At 44.6% G+C, this 16152-nt stretch overlaps 1 protein-coding gene and 1 non-coding gene across 2 annotated transcripts; one reads left to right on the top strand and one right to left on the bottom strand.

Moving 5' to 3' along the window:
• The first annotated feature begins 5975 nt into the window (after positions 1-5975).
• Positions 5976-6047, top strand: TRNAP-CGG (transfer RNA proline (anticodon CGG)). Its single transcript has one exon. It is a non-coding gene; the product is annotated as a tRNA-Pro (tRNA).
• A 3118-nt stretch (positions 6048-9165) lies between these two features.
• Positions 9166-15891, bottom strand: LOC123111410 (ubiquitin-activating enzyme E1 1). The gene is made up of 7 exons (NM_001405975.1): positions 15737-15891; positions 15291-15660; positions 14223-14440; positions 11983-12777; positions 11028-11896; positions 10443-10878; positions 9166-10205 (listed from the first exon to the last, which is right to left on the bottom strand). Exons 2-7 carry the CDS (start codon positions 15529-15531, stop codon positions 9609-9611), a joined length of 3156 nt encoding a protein of 1051 aa, NP_001392904.1. The 5' UTR covers positions 15532-15660; positions 15737-15891; the 3' UTR covers positions 9166-9608.
• Between the last annotated feature and the right edge of the window lie 261 nt (positions 15892-16152).

Genomic DNA, 16152 nt, shown 5'->3' with positions numbered 1-16152 from the left:
TTCAAAATACATACGGATCTGAATGTTGCAGACCCGTTGACTAAGCCTCTTCCACGAGCAAAACATGATCATCACCAAGACTCCATGGGTGTTAGAACCATTACTCTATAATCTAGATTATTGACTCTGGTGCAAGTGGGAGATTGAAGGAAATATGCCCTAGAGGCAATAATAAAGTTGTTATTTATATTTCCTTATATCATGATAAATGTTTATTATTCATGCTAGAATTGTGTTAAACCAGAAACTTGGTACATGTGTGAATACATAGACAATACATAGTGTCCCTAGTATGCCTCTACTTGACTAGCTCGTTAATCAAAGATGGTTATGTTCCTAACCATAGACATGTGTTGTCATTTGATGAACGGGATCACATCATTATGAGAATGATGTGATGGACAAAACCCATCCGTTAGCTTAGCATTATGATCGTTACAGTTTCATTGCTACTGCTTTCTTCATGACTCATACATGTTCCTCAGACTATGAGATTATGCAACTCCCGAATACCGGAGGAACACCTTGTGTGCTATCAAATAGCACAACGTAACTGGGTGATTGTAAAGATACTCTATAGGTGTCTCCGAAGGTGTTTGTTGGGTTGGCATAGATCGAGATTAGGATTTGTCACTCCGTGTATCGGAGAGGTATCTCTGGGCCCTCTTAGTAATGCTCATCACTATAAGCCTTGCAAGCAATGTGAATAATGAATTATTTGCGGGATAAAATATTACGGAATGAGTAAAGAAACTTGCCGGTAACGAGATTGAACTAGGTATGATGATACTAACGATCGAATCTCGGGTAAGTAACATACCGATGACAAAGGGAACAACGTATGTTGTTGTGCGGTTTGACCGATAAAGATCTTCGTAGAATATGTAGGAGCCAATATGAGCATCCAGGTTCCGCTATTGGTTATTTATCGGAGATGTGTCTCGATCATGTCTACATAGTTCCCGAACCCGTAGGGTTCGCACGCTTAACGTTCGATGATGATTTGTATTATGAGTTGTGTGATTTGATGACCGAAGTTTGTTCAGAGTCCCGGATGAGATCACGGAAATGGCGAGGAGTCTCTAAATGGTTGAGACATAAAGATTGATATATTGGAAGGTTATGTTCGGACACCGGAAAGGTTTCGGAAGAGTTCGGACATTTTTCGGAGTACCGAGAGGTTACTGGAACCCCCGGGGGAAGTAGTGGGCCTTAATGGACTTTAGTGGAAAGGAGAGGAGCGTCGCAGGGTGGCCGCCCCCCCCCCCCCATGGCAGGTCCGAATTGGACTAGGGAGGGGCGGTGCCCCCCCTCTTTCCTTCTCCCTCTCCTACTCGTTCCCTCTCTTCCCTATTGGAAAAAGGAAGGGGACTCCAACTAGGATTGGGAATCCTAGTTGGACTCCCCTTATAGGCGCGCCCCTCCTGGTCGCCGTCCTCCTCCCTCCCTCCTTTATATACGGGGGCAGGGGCACCCCAAAGCACAACAGACAATCTCTTAGCCATGAGCGGTGCCCCCCTCCATAGTTTAACACCTCGATCATATTGTCGTAGTGCTTAGGCGAAGCCCTGTGCTGGTAACTTCATCAACACCATCGCCATGCCGTCATGCTAACGGAACTCTCCCTCGACCCTCTACTGAATCAAGAACTCGAGGGATGTCATCGTGCTGAACGTGTGCTGAACACAGAGGTGCCGTACGTTCGGTACTTGGATCGGTTGGATCGTGAAGATGTTCGACTACATCAACTACGTTACTAAACGCTTCCGCTTTCGGTCTACGAGGGTACATGGACACACTCTCCCGTCTCGTTGATATGCTTCTCCTAGATAGATCTTGCGTAATTGTAGGATATTTTTTGAATTACTACGTTCCCCAACACTTTCTTCTTAGGTAGCAAAGTAATAGTCCCAAAGTTAATCTTAAATAACTGAAGTTGGCCATTGAAAAGATCATGAAACTGAAGTTGGCTATTGAAAAGATCATGAAACATGGGCAAATAGTCTTCCTAAATATTCCCCTATCACCTCCGATAAAATTCCGTCGAGAATCCGTCCGGACCTAGCACCTTATTATTCTTCATATGTGTGATGGCCTCAAACACCCCCTCTTCCGTAAAAGCAGCATTGAGCACCTCATTCTCTTCTGCACAAAGTTGTGGGATACCCCCCCCCCCACTATTCCCTCATCTAAGGACACAAAATTCTCAATCGGAGCCTGAAAGAGCTTTTATAGAAATTTGAGATGTATAATTTAAGGTTTCCGTGACCTAGTATTGAACCCTCATCCTGTTCAAGTTGGATAATTTTGTTTTTCATGTGCTTTCCATTCGCACTTAGATAGAAGAACTGAGTGTTATTATCCCCTTGTACTACCTCTTGTACATTAGCGCTTTGTGCCCATTTTATCTCTTCCTCTCTAAGAAGCTTGGCAAGCTTCTCCTCAGCCTCACTTTTAGCCATGTTGTCATCCACATCAAGAGGATTCATTTAAGCTTTTATATCAAATTCGTTAATAAGACTGAGAAGTCATTCTTTTTTCCACTTTCTAAATCTCACTCGCATTTGTAGCCCAACCCCGCTAGAATTGTCTTAGATGCCGGATTTAAACCGCCACCTTTCCACATTCGACTCCCCTCGGTTTTCTTTACCCCACTATCTGGCCACCAATTATAAGAAATATTCCCTTTCATAGTTCCAACGAGAAAATGGTTTTGTTACCAACGTGAGACACGTCGCCGGAGTCAATAAGGAGGGGGGGTATGATCTGATAGCCCCCTTTGTAATGCTCGCATCGTTCCAGGGAATTTGTGTTCTCATTCGACTATGGCTAGAACTTGATCCAACTTCTCATATGTTGGATTCTCCAAATTGTTTGCCCACATGTATTGTCTACAAACTAATCACAAAATTCAGGTTATGATGTTGGCACTTCAAGGCCACCTGTTAGATGTAGGTAAAGTGCATCAACTGTAGTCTTATGAAGACTTCTATATTGAGAAATAATATTAAGATGATCCATTTATTATTTGTGTTGCCACCTCTTCACAGATCACAGTGGGGGGGTGGCAAGTTGGAGTGGCTAGAACGGCCGAAAGGGGGGACTGTAAAATGTGAGTGGTTGTGCATGCTTCTTTTGATTGATGGTATTATACATTGGTCAAACTAACTTGGCATTTTTACATGTGTTTTGGGAAGGAGAGGCCGCACCTGAAGCTATGAAGTTATTTTGGTACTATCGTACTCACAATATGTAAACAAGAGACTTTTATAATTTCACCTAACTGGTATATCTTGCAAAAAAAATGTGCAAATGATGTTGTATTTTGTTTTCATTGTATACAATATAAGGGCTATCATATTTCTCTTTGGTACGCTGTCTTTGGGTGCTATGGTTCCGTTATATGATCGTGTGAAATTGGACATCATAATTAATTAAGGCATACTAAAATTCCAAAATAAATCAATGAGTGAACCCGTTTTTTTTTGCGAGATAGTGAGTGAACCCGTTAACTCGATTCGCTCATAAAATAGTGGGTCTAAAGCCCATTTTTTATTACGAAATTACTACGAAACACTTGCTGTCCGATTTGGATACGATACTGCATCTACGTCTCACCCTGTGCGTTCGGTTTATTCGGTTTACATGGTTCGGTTTATACTGTTTTTCGGTTTGTACAGTATTAATACTTCGGTAAATACGGTATGAAAATAAATACGGTTCGGTTTCGGTATATTTCAAATTATTTCGGTATGGTTTCGGTATATACCATAAAAACCAAAGTTTACGCGAATTTAAAAATGACGTAATAATAATTTGCAAATTTATGACTCAAAACACATACTATTTTACACAAATAGTATATAACTACATATATAAGTATATATGAATGCTTTGATTCATCTGTTGATGGTTATGGATGTGCTTAGCATTTTAAAAGGAGAAAAATGACTATGTTATAAGAAAAATTTACGTGCTTCGTAGTGAATTTAACTCGTGTACAAGAAAAATGACAACTTTTATGGTTGCTCATCTCAAAAAATATAAATTTATTTTTTACTTCGGTTTATTCGGTTAACCGTTCGTTTTTCCGGTATATACCATAAAAACCAAAGTTCCAATCGGTATGAAAAGTTCATACCATACCGAAACCAGAAACCATAAAAACCATAAAATCGGTTCCGTTCGGTTTATTTTCGGTATGGTTTTTCGGTTCGGTTTTCAAATGCACAGAGTGATCTACGTCCAGTGGCTGTGCTGCCGTTTATCCTGTGCATGGCTGGTTTGATTCCTTGTTTTTATAGAAAAAGTTGCTCCAAACCCCAGACAAGCAAGGTCTAGCCATATCATGTTCGGTCATGTACTAATTGTATTTCTAGTTGTTGGAAGAAATTGATGGAGTGTCGACATCAAAGGCCGTCCTGTAACAGGAGGACGTACTGGACACAGGTCTCGTGTCGTGTCAAGTTCAACCTACGTGCCATTGCCACGTAATGGCGTGCGTGTTTGGCTCTCCTTGCTTGTTTGTTTGATTATTATGCAGTATACTCCCCTTTGGTAGCTTGCCCTTGTCCTGTAACGTATGGCCCCAACAACTACAACGGTGACAGGTGTATTGGATGAGAATGTTCCGTGGTTTACCACACGACTTGCGAAAACAATCAGGAGTGGTTTAGTCATGGACGTGTGACATTTCATCGACCCAGAACTCAAATACCAGTGCTCAGGCTTGACATATAGGAGTACATACAACGATTCGAATCCTAGTTATGTAAGTTTGCGAGATTTCAAGGATGATTTCTTTCTGGTTAGATGCGTACATGTATGTGTGCTTAGAGAACGTGCGTGCTGGTGCATAGTACTGTACTAGTAGTATATCCCAGTGGCACGAGCGACCGGTACGGGAAGACAGAGCACGTGGAGTTCATAGCATCCGGGCGTGGCTCGCATGTGGGTGGGCACGCTTTAGGTGGCTAGTCGGGAATCGATCGTTTCTTGCTCCGTGGGCCGATCGACCGGGCACGCGTGCACACGTGCACCTGTACGCTCTGCCCTTCCATTGCGTTGCGTTGCGTTGTTCACAGATTGATTTGGTGATCATCCATCCCTTTGAACTCTTCCGGTAGATGGCTTCTCCTCGATCGTCGCTTCGCCCACTTGTGCTGCTACGAACGACACACACAACGGGGAGGGGGAGACCAAGCCAAGCCTATGCCTGCAGCACTGGCTGGCCTGTAGGCTGTAGGTATCAGAAAGGGAGTTGGTGTGGCTTTCGTGACCTCACGTACGGTGGCCCGTTCTAGTCATGACTCGCCAAGGTCGTCCTAGAAAACTGATTCTCTCAAAAGAAAAGAGGGAATTTCTTCATTCCTAGAAAATTTGCGTGGCTAGTAGCTAGTCCTGCGGCGTTGGGCGACCCCTCGCCTCGAGCCATACGCTACGCCGCGCGCCATGCATCTTTCTCCGTCGTGCTATGTCGTGGATGCCATGTCCACTCCGTCCTGCAGTCGCCGAACGAGTGGACACGACACTGGTCCCCCGCGCACTCGCTTTCTCTCTGCAACGATGAACCCACCCGTCGCCCTCGCCCAGAGCATGGTGCAAAGCAACACCTGCTCTGCTCGATTAGGAGATTCGCCTGTGACGTGTCCGAGCATCAAGATTTTTTTTTAAACGGAACTTTGGGGCGGTTTGTTGTTGAGGAATGAGGAGGAGTAATGGCCCCTGGTCCCAGCCTAGCTATAGAGGCAAACATCGTCAGTGTTTTGGTTTCAGTTGACAGCATAGCCCATGTTATTGTTAAGAGTCACCATTGGCCTTCATGATGCTAACTGCGTAGCTATTTGGTCGTTTACAGTACATCTCTGATGCAGACACCACAACAACTTTTTCCAATTGCTTGCAAATTAACGTCCAGCTTGAATTGGCCCGTAAGTGCAAGTATATATAAGTTTCCATAATCAAACTGACACAGCGGGTGTTTGGTCTAGTGGTATGATTCTCGCTTCGGGTGCGAGAGGTCCCGAGTTCGATTCTCGGAACACCCCTCTTTATTTTTAGTTTAACAAATATGTTCCCCTATAAATTCAAATGGTCATTTGTACATATATTTTATGTCTAGCTTTAACCATTAATTTTACCAACAAAATATGAATGTCATTGGATGCACAGGTCCCGAGTTCGATTCTCGGAACACCCCTCTTTTTTTTTAGTTTAACAAATATGTTCCCCTATAAATTCAAATGGTCATTTGTACATATATTTTATGTCTAGCTTTAACCATTAATTTTACCAACAAAATATGAATGTCATTGGATGCACAGGTCCCGAGTTCGATTCTCGGAACACCCCTCTTTTTTTTAAGTTTAACAAATATGTTCCCCTATAAATTCAAATGGTCATTTGTACATATATTTTATGTCTAGCTTTAACCATTAATTTTACCAACAAAATATGAATGTCATTGGATGCACATTTCAAAGAACTTTCCCTTAACATATATTTGATGACATATATAACCCATATTTTATGAAAAACCCAGGTCCCGAGTTCGATTCTCGGAACACCCCTCTTTTTTTTAAGTTTAACAAATATGTTCCCCTATAAATTCAAATGGTCATTTGTACATATATTTTATGTCTAGCTTTAACCATTAATTTTACCAACAAAATATGAATGTCATTGGATGCACATTTCAAAGAACTTTCCCTTAACATATATTTGATGACATATATAACCCATATTTTATGAAAAACCCTTTAAATCACCCAGCGGACGGTAGCCATGCGTGCGCCGCCTTCTCCGCACGCCACGTGCCCTATCACTAGCACCACTAGTTTTGCAACTAGTCCGTTCTTGCAATATCTCTCATCGCAACAACGGGTCTGTTGCGGGATCTGGATCCTTGAGAAAAGTCATCCCTTGTGCTCCTCGTGAGTTCTTGTGAGCCGTCGCCTCCCTGCATTGCTTCAACTACCCTGAGCTCCCGTCGAGTTGCCACCTCCCCGCGCCGCTCCAACTGCCGCCACCGATGACGAGTTGTCACCCCCCCCCCCCCCCCGCGCTACTCCGACCATCGCTATCTGTGATTGGCACCAACAAGCTTCTCTGACGAGCTTCTCTGAAAAGCTGCACGCAACTATCACTAAAATGCTTTCTGCAATATGTCCGATGTTGCAAAAGGTTTTTCATAACACGGGCTTTGTTGCAAAAATTACGGCAGAAATCGGTCAACAATGTTTCTGCAACACATCCTTTGTTGCAAATATTCAAAGATTTTCTAGAAAAGAAAAAAAACACTTCGAGGTGATTGTAACAAGCACCATGTTGCAGTGAGCTTTCTGCAACACCACTCTAATTGCAAAGAGCTTATGTGTGCAGATCAATTAGCCAATAATATGTCTATCCAATGGTCAGCGAGGCGGCGGATCTATTAGCATTATCCGCTGGCCGGCGCATAGCGTTGCCCTATATTTTATTGACCAAAATTATGAATCAAGGTTTTGCACGGAAAGCAAAGTGACTTGTATATATAAAGACGGAAGGAGTATTTTCGTTCAAGTTGTCGTTCAAAAAAAAAATCATTCCATTCTGGCACTTGCCTCTAATAACTTTCAAGCATTTGCACCACTGGCGTCAGCCTCTCGCGCAGAACGGGATGCAACATACGCCAATCCGTGCATGTTACCCTCGCATTGAACAGGTAACATCATCGATAAAGTTGTCCATCAAGGTGGCTGCGAAGCTCCCTCCTTGGCAAGGGAGAAACATCACCACAATTGGCCGAGCGGCCTTGGTCAAATCGGTCCTCACTTCTCAAGTCGTCTACCACATCACATCCCTGAACGTCCCCACCGGCGTGCTACACAATGTCAATAGAATTGAGCGTGCTTTCCTCTGGTCAGCTCAGAGTCAAACTTCAGGTGCAAAATGCAAGGTCAACTGGGAGACTGTTTGTCGCCCTACGCATCTCGGTGGGCTTGGAGTCCTACACTTGGGGAAATTTGCAAGAGCTCTAAGATTGAGATGGGCGTGGGTAGAGTGGAAGGACCCGACTAGATTGTGGGTGGGCTTAGAAAACCCGTGCTCATCGGTGGATATGGACCTCTTCTACGCATCCACCGTCATCACCGTGGGAAATGGAGGGAAGACGCCCTTCTGGGAGGCACCATGGTTGAGAGGGAAAAAACCGAAAGATATCGCCCCCCTAATCTTCGCAGCCTCCAAGCGGAAGAAGTGGGTGCTGAGGGATGCACTGCGAGACAATGCTTGGGTGCGCCAGATCAACCCTTCCATCAACTTAACGACCAACCACATCGTGGAGTTCGTGGACCTTTGGGTCCACCTGGAACAATTCGAGCTTTCACCAGAGATTGATGACGACATATCCTGGAAATTTGAGGCAAACGGTGAGTATTCGGCGGCCTCTGCTTACAGGGTCCAGTTCTTGGGCTCCATGACGACGACCATGAACAAGACTATTTAGAAGGTTTGGGCACCCCTCAAGGTCAAGTTCTTCTCCTGGCTAGCGATTCAAAACAGAATATGGACGGCGGATAGATTGGAGAAGCGAGGTTGGGAGAATTGCGGACTATGCACCCTCTGCAGAAGGGCAAACGAGACGTCCGCGCACCTCTTCTTTCGGTGCAGGTTCACCTTGCGCGTGTGGAGATTGGTAAAGGAGTGGCTTGGCCTAGGGGCTCTCGAGATCCATCAATGGCAGGCGGAGCGCAATATCAAGCATTGGTGGACAAACATGTCGAAACCCAACACGGCGAATCGGAAGGCCATGGCTTCCCTTACTATGCTTGTTGGTTGGGCCATTTGGAACGAGAGAAACGCTAGAGTTTTTAAGAAGAAATCAACGCCGCCTTTCTACATTCTAAAACTAATACAAGATGAAGCCAAACTTTGGGTCACGGCAGGAGCTACGCACCTGAGCATTATCATGCCGCGAGAGTAGTTATTGTTTTCATTTTGTTGATGGACGGGCTATGTTGTGGAGCCACTTTTATGTACTCTAAAACTCTCCTCCTTTATTAATGAATGAGGCAAGTCTTTTGCTTCTGTTTTAAAAAAAAAAATAAAGTTGTCCATCTGGCATTCGCATTCATGTGCCCAACATGAACACCAACCGCCTTCTCCACAATGTGCCCAAGATGCAACTTTACTCAGAGATCCGATTTGGCTCGCAAGCCGTAATCACGAAGGCGTAGAGTTCTTTTAGATGAAAAGGCCCCTATTTACGAGATTGAATTGAACAAGTAAAGGCAACAAAGCTGATCGCAATTCACAACACACACACGCTACGAATAGTGCGCCGTGGCGCAGAAAAAGGACAAACAGATTAAGACATGCATTCAATCCCACAACGATCAATTTTAGCTGTAAACGCATCATGCAACAATTATCAAGATGATGTTGTGCCTAGTCTCGTGAATCATGATGTCTGGTAACAACCCGAGATCAGCCCCCAATGATCCGATCGACATCAAAGATGGTAGAAAGGAAAATCAGTCGGTAATGTGGCTTAAGCCCCCACTCATAACATATCAGTAGATCAAGCATGACCAACCACAAGATCATTTAAACGCAGAAGGAGCGCTTCTTCAGCGGAAGTAGACCGACACAAGTGGGATGTCGACATCATTGTCGTCGTCATCCTCACACGCCACCACGACGTCGAGATGACGCCGGTAAGAGGGCACCTCCATCTTGGCCACCTCCCTGGCAACATCAACTACCTTCCTGTCAAGCCGTTCCTTGTGCCTGGGGAACATGGAGTTGTACAGCAGCGAGGTGCCACAGGATATGCTGTAAGCGTTCAGGCCCTTCTCCTTGAGCCACTCCAGGAGCTCCCTCAGCGTGATGTTGCCCGTCACAGTCCACCGGTCCCAGACCGTCCACGACAACTCCTGGTGCTTGATGGTCTTGGGTGGAACTGGTTCAGCAATGGAGAAGAGAGGGATAGCGAGGTTTGCAAACGTGTTGCGGTAGTCTTCAACCTTGTGTCCACCAGCAAGGGCTTTGTAAAGCTCAAGGCAGACGAGGCCAGTGGCCATCGCGGTGGAGGTGGCGATAGCTGGGATGATCCTGCCGGCTATAAACTTGGCCTTGAGCTTGTCCACTTCAGGAATGCTGTAGTTCCTTGCCCTCATGTTGGCAAAACCAGCTATCACATCCATATGGAAGTTTGTGTCATCATCCTGCAAGTACAGAAAGCAGCTCAGCAAAATTCTTCTTGAATGAAACTTTAGGAGGCTTACAAGTGTTGTTTCTAGATATGCAAGGCTGCATACCCAAGGGGAAAATGGGAGGAAAGTAGGCATGTGTTCGAAATGAAATTAAGCATTTCGCAGGAAAGGTGCCATATATATGTCGACAGGAAAAATTCAGAGCAAATCACTTAAGTTCAGAGAAAGAAAATGTGACGGCATGCTGACCTTCTCAAACTGTATTGGGTTCATGTGGAACCCTGATGGCAGTGTTTTGGAAACTTCTTCTAACTTGGCAATAAGCTCTTCAATGACAGCAGCGTCGTCAACAGATGCAGAGGACAGACTAGTGGCCTTCTCATCTGTAACTATCTTAACCCCCTGCTTTGGTTGAAAATCCGGGACAATCACCTTGTCGACAGCTTCAGCAGCCAGCTTGTTTGGGGTTTTGGCCCACTCAGGTATGGGTATTCCAAAAGTCTCTGCCCTCAATATTGCAGCAGCCAAAATAAAGCTAAGCTGACTCTGATCACTGGACGAGAACTCCACAGGTCGTGGGAACCGCTTTGGAGCAGACCAGAAAGGAGCACCAGAGCTGGTCATCGAGTCTTCTGGGAAAGTGAACGTCAGCTGCTTCACACGGTTGGAGAAGTAATCCTCAAACCTAAGATAAACCACCAGGAAAAACAGTAGGGTGAGTAACATTGGAAGCAAGTGAAATAAATATAAACAAAGCATGTACACAGTAACACCAAGGAATATTAACCTAATTGTGAAGAGGGCAAGGAGGCAGAGGAGAGGAGCTAAACTTACTTAAGCCGGGCCCAGGTAATAGAATCCTGGAACGTCTCGCACTTGTCTCTGTCAAGACACTCAATAACACGTTCAAGCTGATCTCTAGCCTGTGCATCACCAGCAGTTCTTGCTGCACTTATGTATGTAGTAGGATTTGACAGGAAAGCATTTACTTCAGTGGGAGTCTTCTCAAGTAAACCCTCAAACTCAGACCTAGCCCAGGTTAGGCAATGATCAATGTTATGAGGAAATGAATGTACAGTGCACATAGGTGCCTGCTTTTCAGGTGGATCCCTTGAAGCCCCATAGTTCTCTGTTAGGTGAGGGATGACCATCTGTGTATTGCATTTAGCACCCAGAGTCCCAGATTCCAAAAGTGGCTTCTGGAAATATACACATCTGGAGTCTATGTACATTCTTGCAGTAACATTGTCAAGGGCATTGACAACAGCATCAAGGTTCTCCCAGAAGGCATCATTAAACACATTTTCAGTCTCAGGACTTGCTCTGTTCTGAAGGGCCTCGACATGAAGTTTAGGATTAATTACCATAGCAGCTGTAGCAGCAACTGTGGACTTAGGTTGCCCAATGTTCCAGTCACGGAAAAGAAATTGGCGGCTCAGATTACTCTTTTCAATGACATCATCATCTGTCAGAGTCAGATTTCCATTCTGGCTGCAAGAAATACCCATTAGTGCCAGGTTCTTCAAGAACTCACATCCAAGTGCCCCAGAACCGACCATAAAGATTTTTGCTTCCTCCAGTTTGTTTTGAAGCTTAGATCCAAATACGCTGATTTGAGCATCATATCTACTGTTCTTCGGCTTCAAATCACCAGGCTCCAAGGGGTCAACAGGGAGAGACTCGACAGAATCAAAATAGAAGAACTACAAAATCAAAACAACTAATGTTAAAATTACTGCAGATAAATGTAATTATTATATACTGAAGACAAGAGACAGTAGATCCTAACCTGATAAAGTGGATGAAATTTCCCTGAGCAAGCTTTCACTACCTCCTGACCCACAATACCACCAAACATCGCAGCCATAGGATTCAGAACAGCCCTGGAACCACTGGCAAAATGATGCAGGAGCTTTTTGTCAATTTCTTCAAGTTTCCTATCTCCCAGAGTATCATTAATGCTAATAGCATACTCTATCACCCTTTGCACATCATCAGTGGACCCAGCAACAGGGAATCTGCTCAACTCAGTCCTAAACTTATCCAAAGCTTGGAATGCCAAATGCAGAAGAGGTGGCCGCTCAAATTTGGAGAAATCACTCATGAGAAATTCTCCCGGCTCTGACATGGCCTCTTTCAAGGGTTTGAATTTAATAACCTTCGGTGGCTTGACCTGTGTGACAATACCACCTCTAACATATGCGCCAAATGAGGAAGTGTCTTCTTCCAAGAAGAAAGAGTAAGGCCTTGCATTCTTAACTTTTCTTGGTTTTCCATCATTCAGCTCAGTCATTCCATGGACTTCAGAGAAAACAACTAGATCACCATCCTGGAACTCCAGACGCTCATCGTCCACACAAGATACAAGTGCTGGATTGTCATTGCTGATTGATGCAACAATTCCTGTATGTGGTTCCTCTCCATCCACATCCAAAACAGTAAATTCAGGACCAAAGTCACAAAAAACACTGCCAAAAAGACCACGAACTTCAGACTTGATGAACGCAATGGGTGGCTGTTGGCTGTGGCAGTAATCATCAAATTCAATTGCTTTATCTAAGCTGATATCAGTGAAGACAACGGCCTGCAAGTACATATGAAATTTGTTCTGAGAAATGATAAATGACCAAATTTAACCAGTGTAAATCAAGAAGCATATAAATAAAATGTGTGTGAGGAGTCATCTAATCCTCCTAAAAACTCATATACTGCAAACTGAAGAACATGGATTTGGAATTTCAGTTGCATTTGACAAACAGATCCATTTGTGGGACTGGCACAACAGAGCATGTGTGAAATTATAGTGAACAAATTATGTGTCACTATAAAGATGCCAAGGATGTTTTTGCAGTTTCATAGTCAATTTATCTTCTCACCAGTTCGCACAGCACAGTTAACAGAATACAGGAATAGGTCGTTCGCTTCCTCGTCTCCAGGTTTTCTCTCTCTCCTCCGATTCCACCCTTTCCCACATATTTATTTCCGATTTTAGTTGTCTGGCATCACCTCTCCTTCCTTCCATGATATGGGAACTAATCATTTTTCCATTTGGCAAATTCAGAACACAGTAACCCCACTGATTTATTTATAATTTTATTTGCGCAACATCACATCTCCTATCAATTCACATCCCCACCCACCGATTTATTTCCAAACTAATTTGTCCGGCATCACATCTCCTTCCGCCAGCAATATGAAAACTAATTATTTTTTGTTTCGTAAATTGGAAACATAGTACTCCCACTGATTTATTTCCAATTTTATTTGTCCAAAGTGTACGGGTGATAGTGGAAGGGGGACTGTGACCGAATGAGCCATTGACATATGTGGATCGGGGAGGCGGACATACTGAGTGGAAGGTATATGGGAGACAGAATTAATGTGAACCACTAAAATATGTATGCATCCATTACAACACACGGGCAATTAGCTAGTTTGCAATAATATCACCAAGGCCAACACTTACTTACCAGAATACACGTTGTCAGAACAAAATCGACAGTTTAATAAAATTCGATTTAGGCACCAAAATCATACAACGAAATTGCAGGTAAAATCAGGCAATGAACAGAGCACAGATATACAGAAAGACTGTACAAACCTAACCTAGTCCAAACAGTCAAGCAGATGAAGCCTTTTAGAATCTCAGAGCAATCCACGATATGCAGGGTTCATCTTATACTTCATACAATTTTACAGTACACACACCTCAACACACCTTGATTATGACGAGATCATGGCCAAATATTTCAAGTACTTGACTGCATTACTTTATTAGTATTGTTAAAAGTGATGTTCTGTAAATGCTAGGATTGTGGTACATCGCTTCTTTTGAAATGCTAGTTCTTTGGAAAACTGGCATGAAATTTCTATACCAAAATCAAATAGGAAGATGGATAGCCTGCTTGTTGAAGTCACATGGACAGAAAGTACAAGCATAATGTAAAACCTTAAATGGAAGACACATAGATGTAGAAAAAATTGAAATAGCAAGGTAGAAGATCACAGATCAATGTCATGCTGGTGCACCTGGAATTTAGAAAGGTGCTCCTTGGTCAAATCACCGGTTAAGGCAGAGACGAGGACAGCATTGTTCAGCTCTTGTAGCTTCTGTACACAAGCTTGAGCACGGTTTTGCCCAACATCATTCTCCGAGAGGAAGAAGTTGCTTGATAAGTCCCACAGCTCCACGTTACCATCATCATGCAAGGTTACAGACTTGACACCCGCAAGGACAAGGTTCTTTGCTGCAGGAATACATAAGTATTAAATCAATTGTAAGCGTAAAGCTTAATTACAGACTGTCAAAACCTCATCCAAGTTTTAAAAGTTCAGTTTTTACTGACTGCCAAGCTCCTAACTAAGCTTATGATTTGTTTTTATACCCAAATACTCGTATGGTGTGATAATGAGTAACAGACATCTCAGATGAATCCAATAATACAACTGGCCAGCAGCAACAAAAAAAAATACGCCTTTAACCTTTAAGGTGTCATGTCTCGACTTGGTATCACGGACCAAAACTACAGTGGGCTTATTGGCAAAATGTCAGTGAATAACTATGTGCAATGTGGTGCAGTGCAGAAGTTCACCCATCATAATGCGTACACTAGCATTATTATGTGTAAGGGGCACTGATAGGGTCACACAAAAGACACTCATTTCACCACACAAATAAAAGTTTTGGTTTGATGGTTTAGATAGTACAGTAGTTACAAAACGTAGGTAGACAAAAGTTTTGGCTTGGTGATTTGAACTCAAATCATAAGACACAATAATAAGAGCCCATCTAGCTAATAGGGTGATCCCCATCAGTGTGTTTGGTCAAACTAGCAGCAACATCAGCTGAGCCAGAGCTAAACCAAGAGCTCAAGACAGCAATTACGAGCAGTAAATTTGTGTACGAGAAACATAATAGGAATTCCTAGGTCGCTAAGCTACATCAGATCGAGCAAGGGGTGGTAATTACTAATTTCCTTTTTTGCAGCTAACCTACTTCCACATATAAAAGGTAACAAATCAAGGAAAGAGATTATATATTAAACAAAAAAGAGTAAAAGCCCATCTCCATTAGAAGAGCGCCTGGACTGCACGTACCGATCTCAGCACCGAGACCCTGGAGTCCAGAGACGAGGACGTTGGAGCCGAAGAGGCGCTTCATGGTCTCGCGCCCATAGACGGCGAGCTGGCGGCTGTGCAGGTCCTCGTCGATCTCGTTCCCCCTCCCTGCCATGGCTGCGTCTCCTTCCTCCCTAGTGACCTCCCCCTCCCCGGCGCGGGTCTTCTTCTGCAAGTCCTCGACCTCGCCGGCGACGATCTCCCGCTTCCGGGGAAGCATATAGCGCGCGACGCCGCCGAGGAGCCCGAGGACAGCCGCCGACGCAGCGAAGAGCAGGCAGTAGTACGCGGCCGCCGGGAGCTGCCGCGTCAGATCCAGCGCGTGCTAGGGCCGCAACCGCCGCGAAACCTGCACCGGCCGGCGCGTCGTGAGGCGGGGAGCGCGGGGAAGCGGGCGCTGAGAGGGCGGATCCGGCGGAACTCACCTTGGATTCGCCTGTCGCGTCGGTGAAGGAAGCAGGCGAGCGACGGTCTAGGGTTTCTGGGCTGGGGACGGACGAAGTGGAGGACCGGATTGCAAAATCTCGGCGGTTGTTGCTGGAGGCGGCTTTGTTGACGGGGGGTGACGGGTGGGTCCCACGTGTCGGCCGGACGGTAGTGCGCGTGTGCTTTTCTTGCTGGCGGGGAAAGGAGAGACGGGACGGGGAGGCTGCGAGGTGGGCCGAAAGGTCAACTTACAAGTGGCCCCGATTATTCCGAAGGTAGGGCCCGCGTTGTACTTCAATTAATGTTTGTACAACTACCGTGTCGCAAAACGCGTTGAGGTGCGTTGGAATTTCGAGGTTCACGCCGGTTCGCAACACACGAAAGACAAAGGAAGCAGTTGGTGCATTCCAAAAAG

Source organism: Triticum aestivum, chromosome 5B (genome assembly GCF_018294505.1).
Source record: "Triticum aestivum cultivar Chinese Spring chromosome 5B, IWGSC CS RefSeq v2.1, whole genome shotgun sequence".
NCBI lineage: Eukaryota > Viridiplantae > Streptophyta > Magnoliopsida > Poales > Poaceae > Triticum > Triticum aestivum.
Note: the sequence above shows the minus strand (reverse complement) of the source record. Positions and strands in the feature narration are given on the sequence as shown.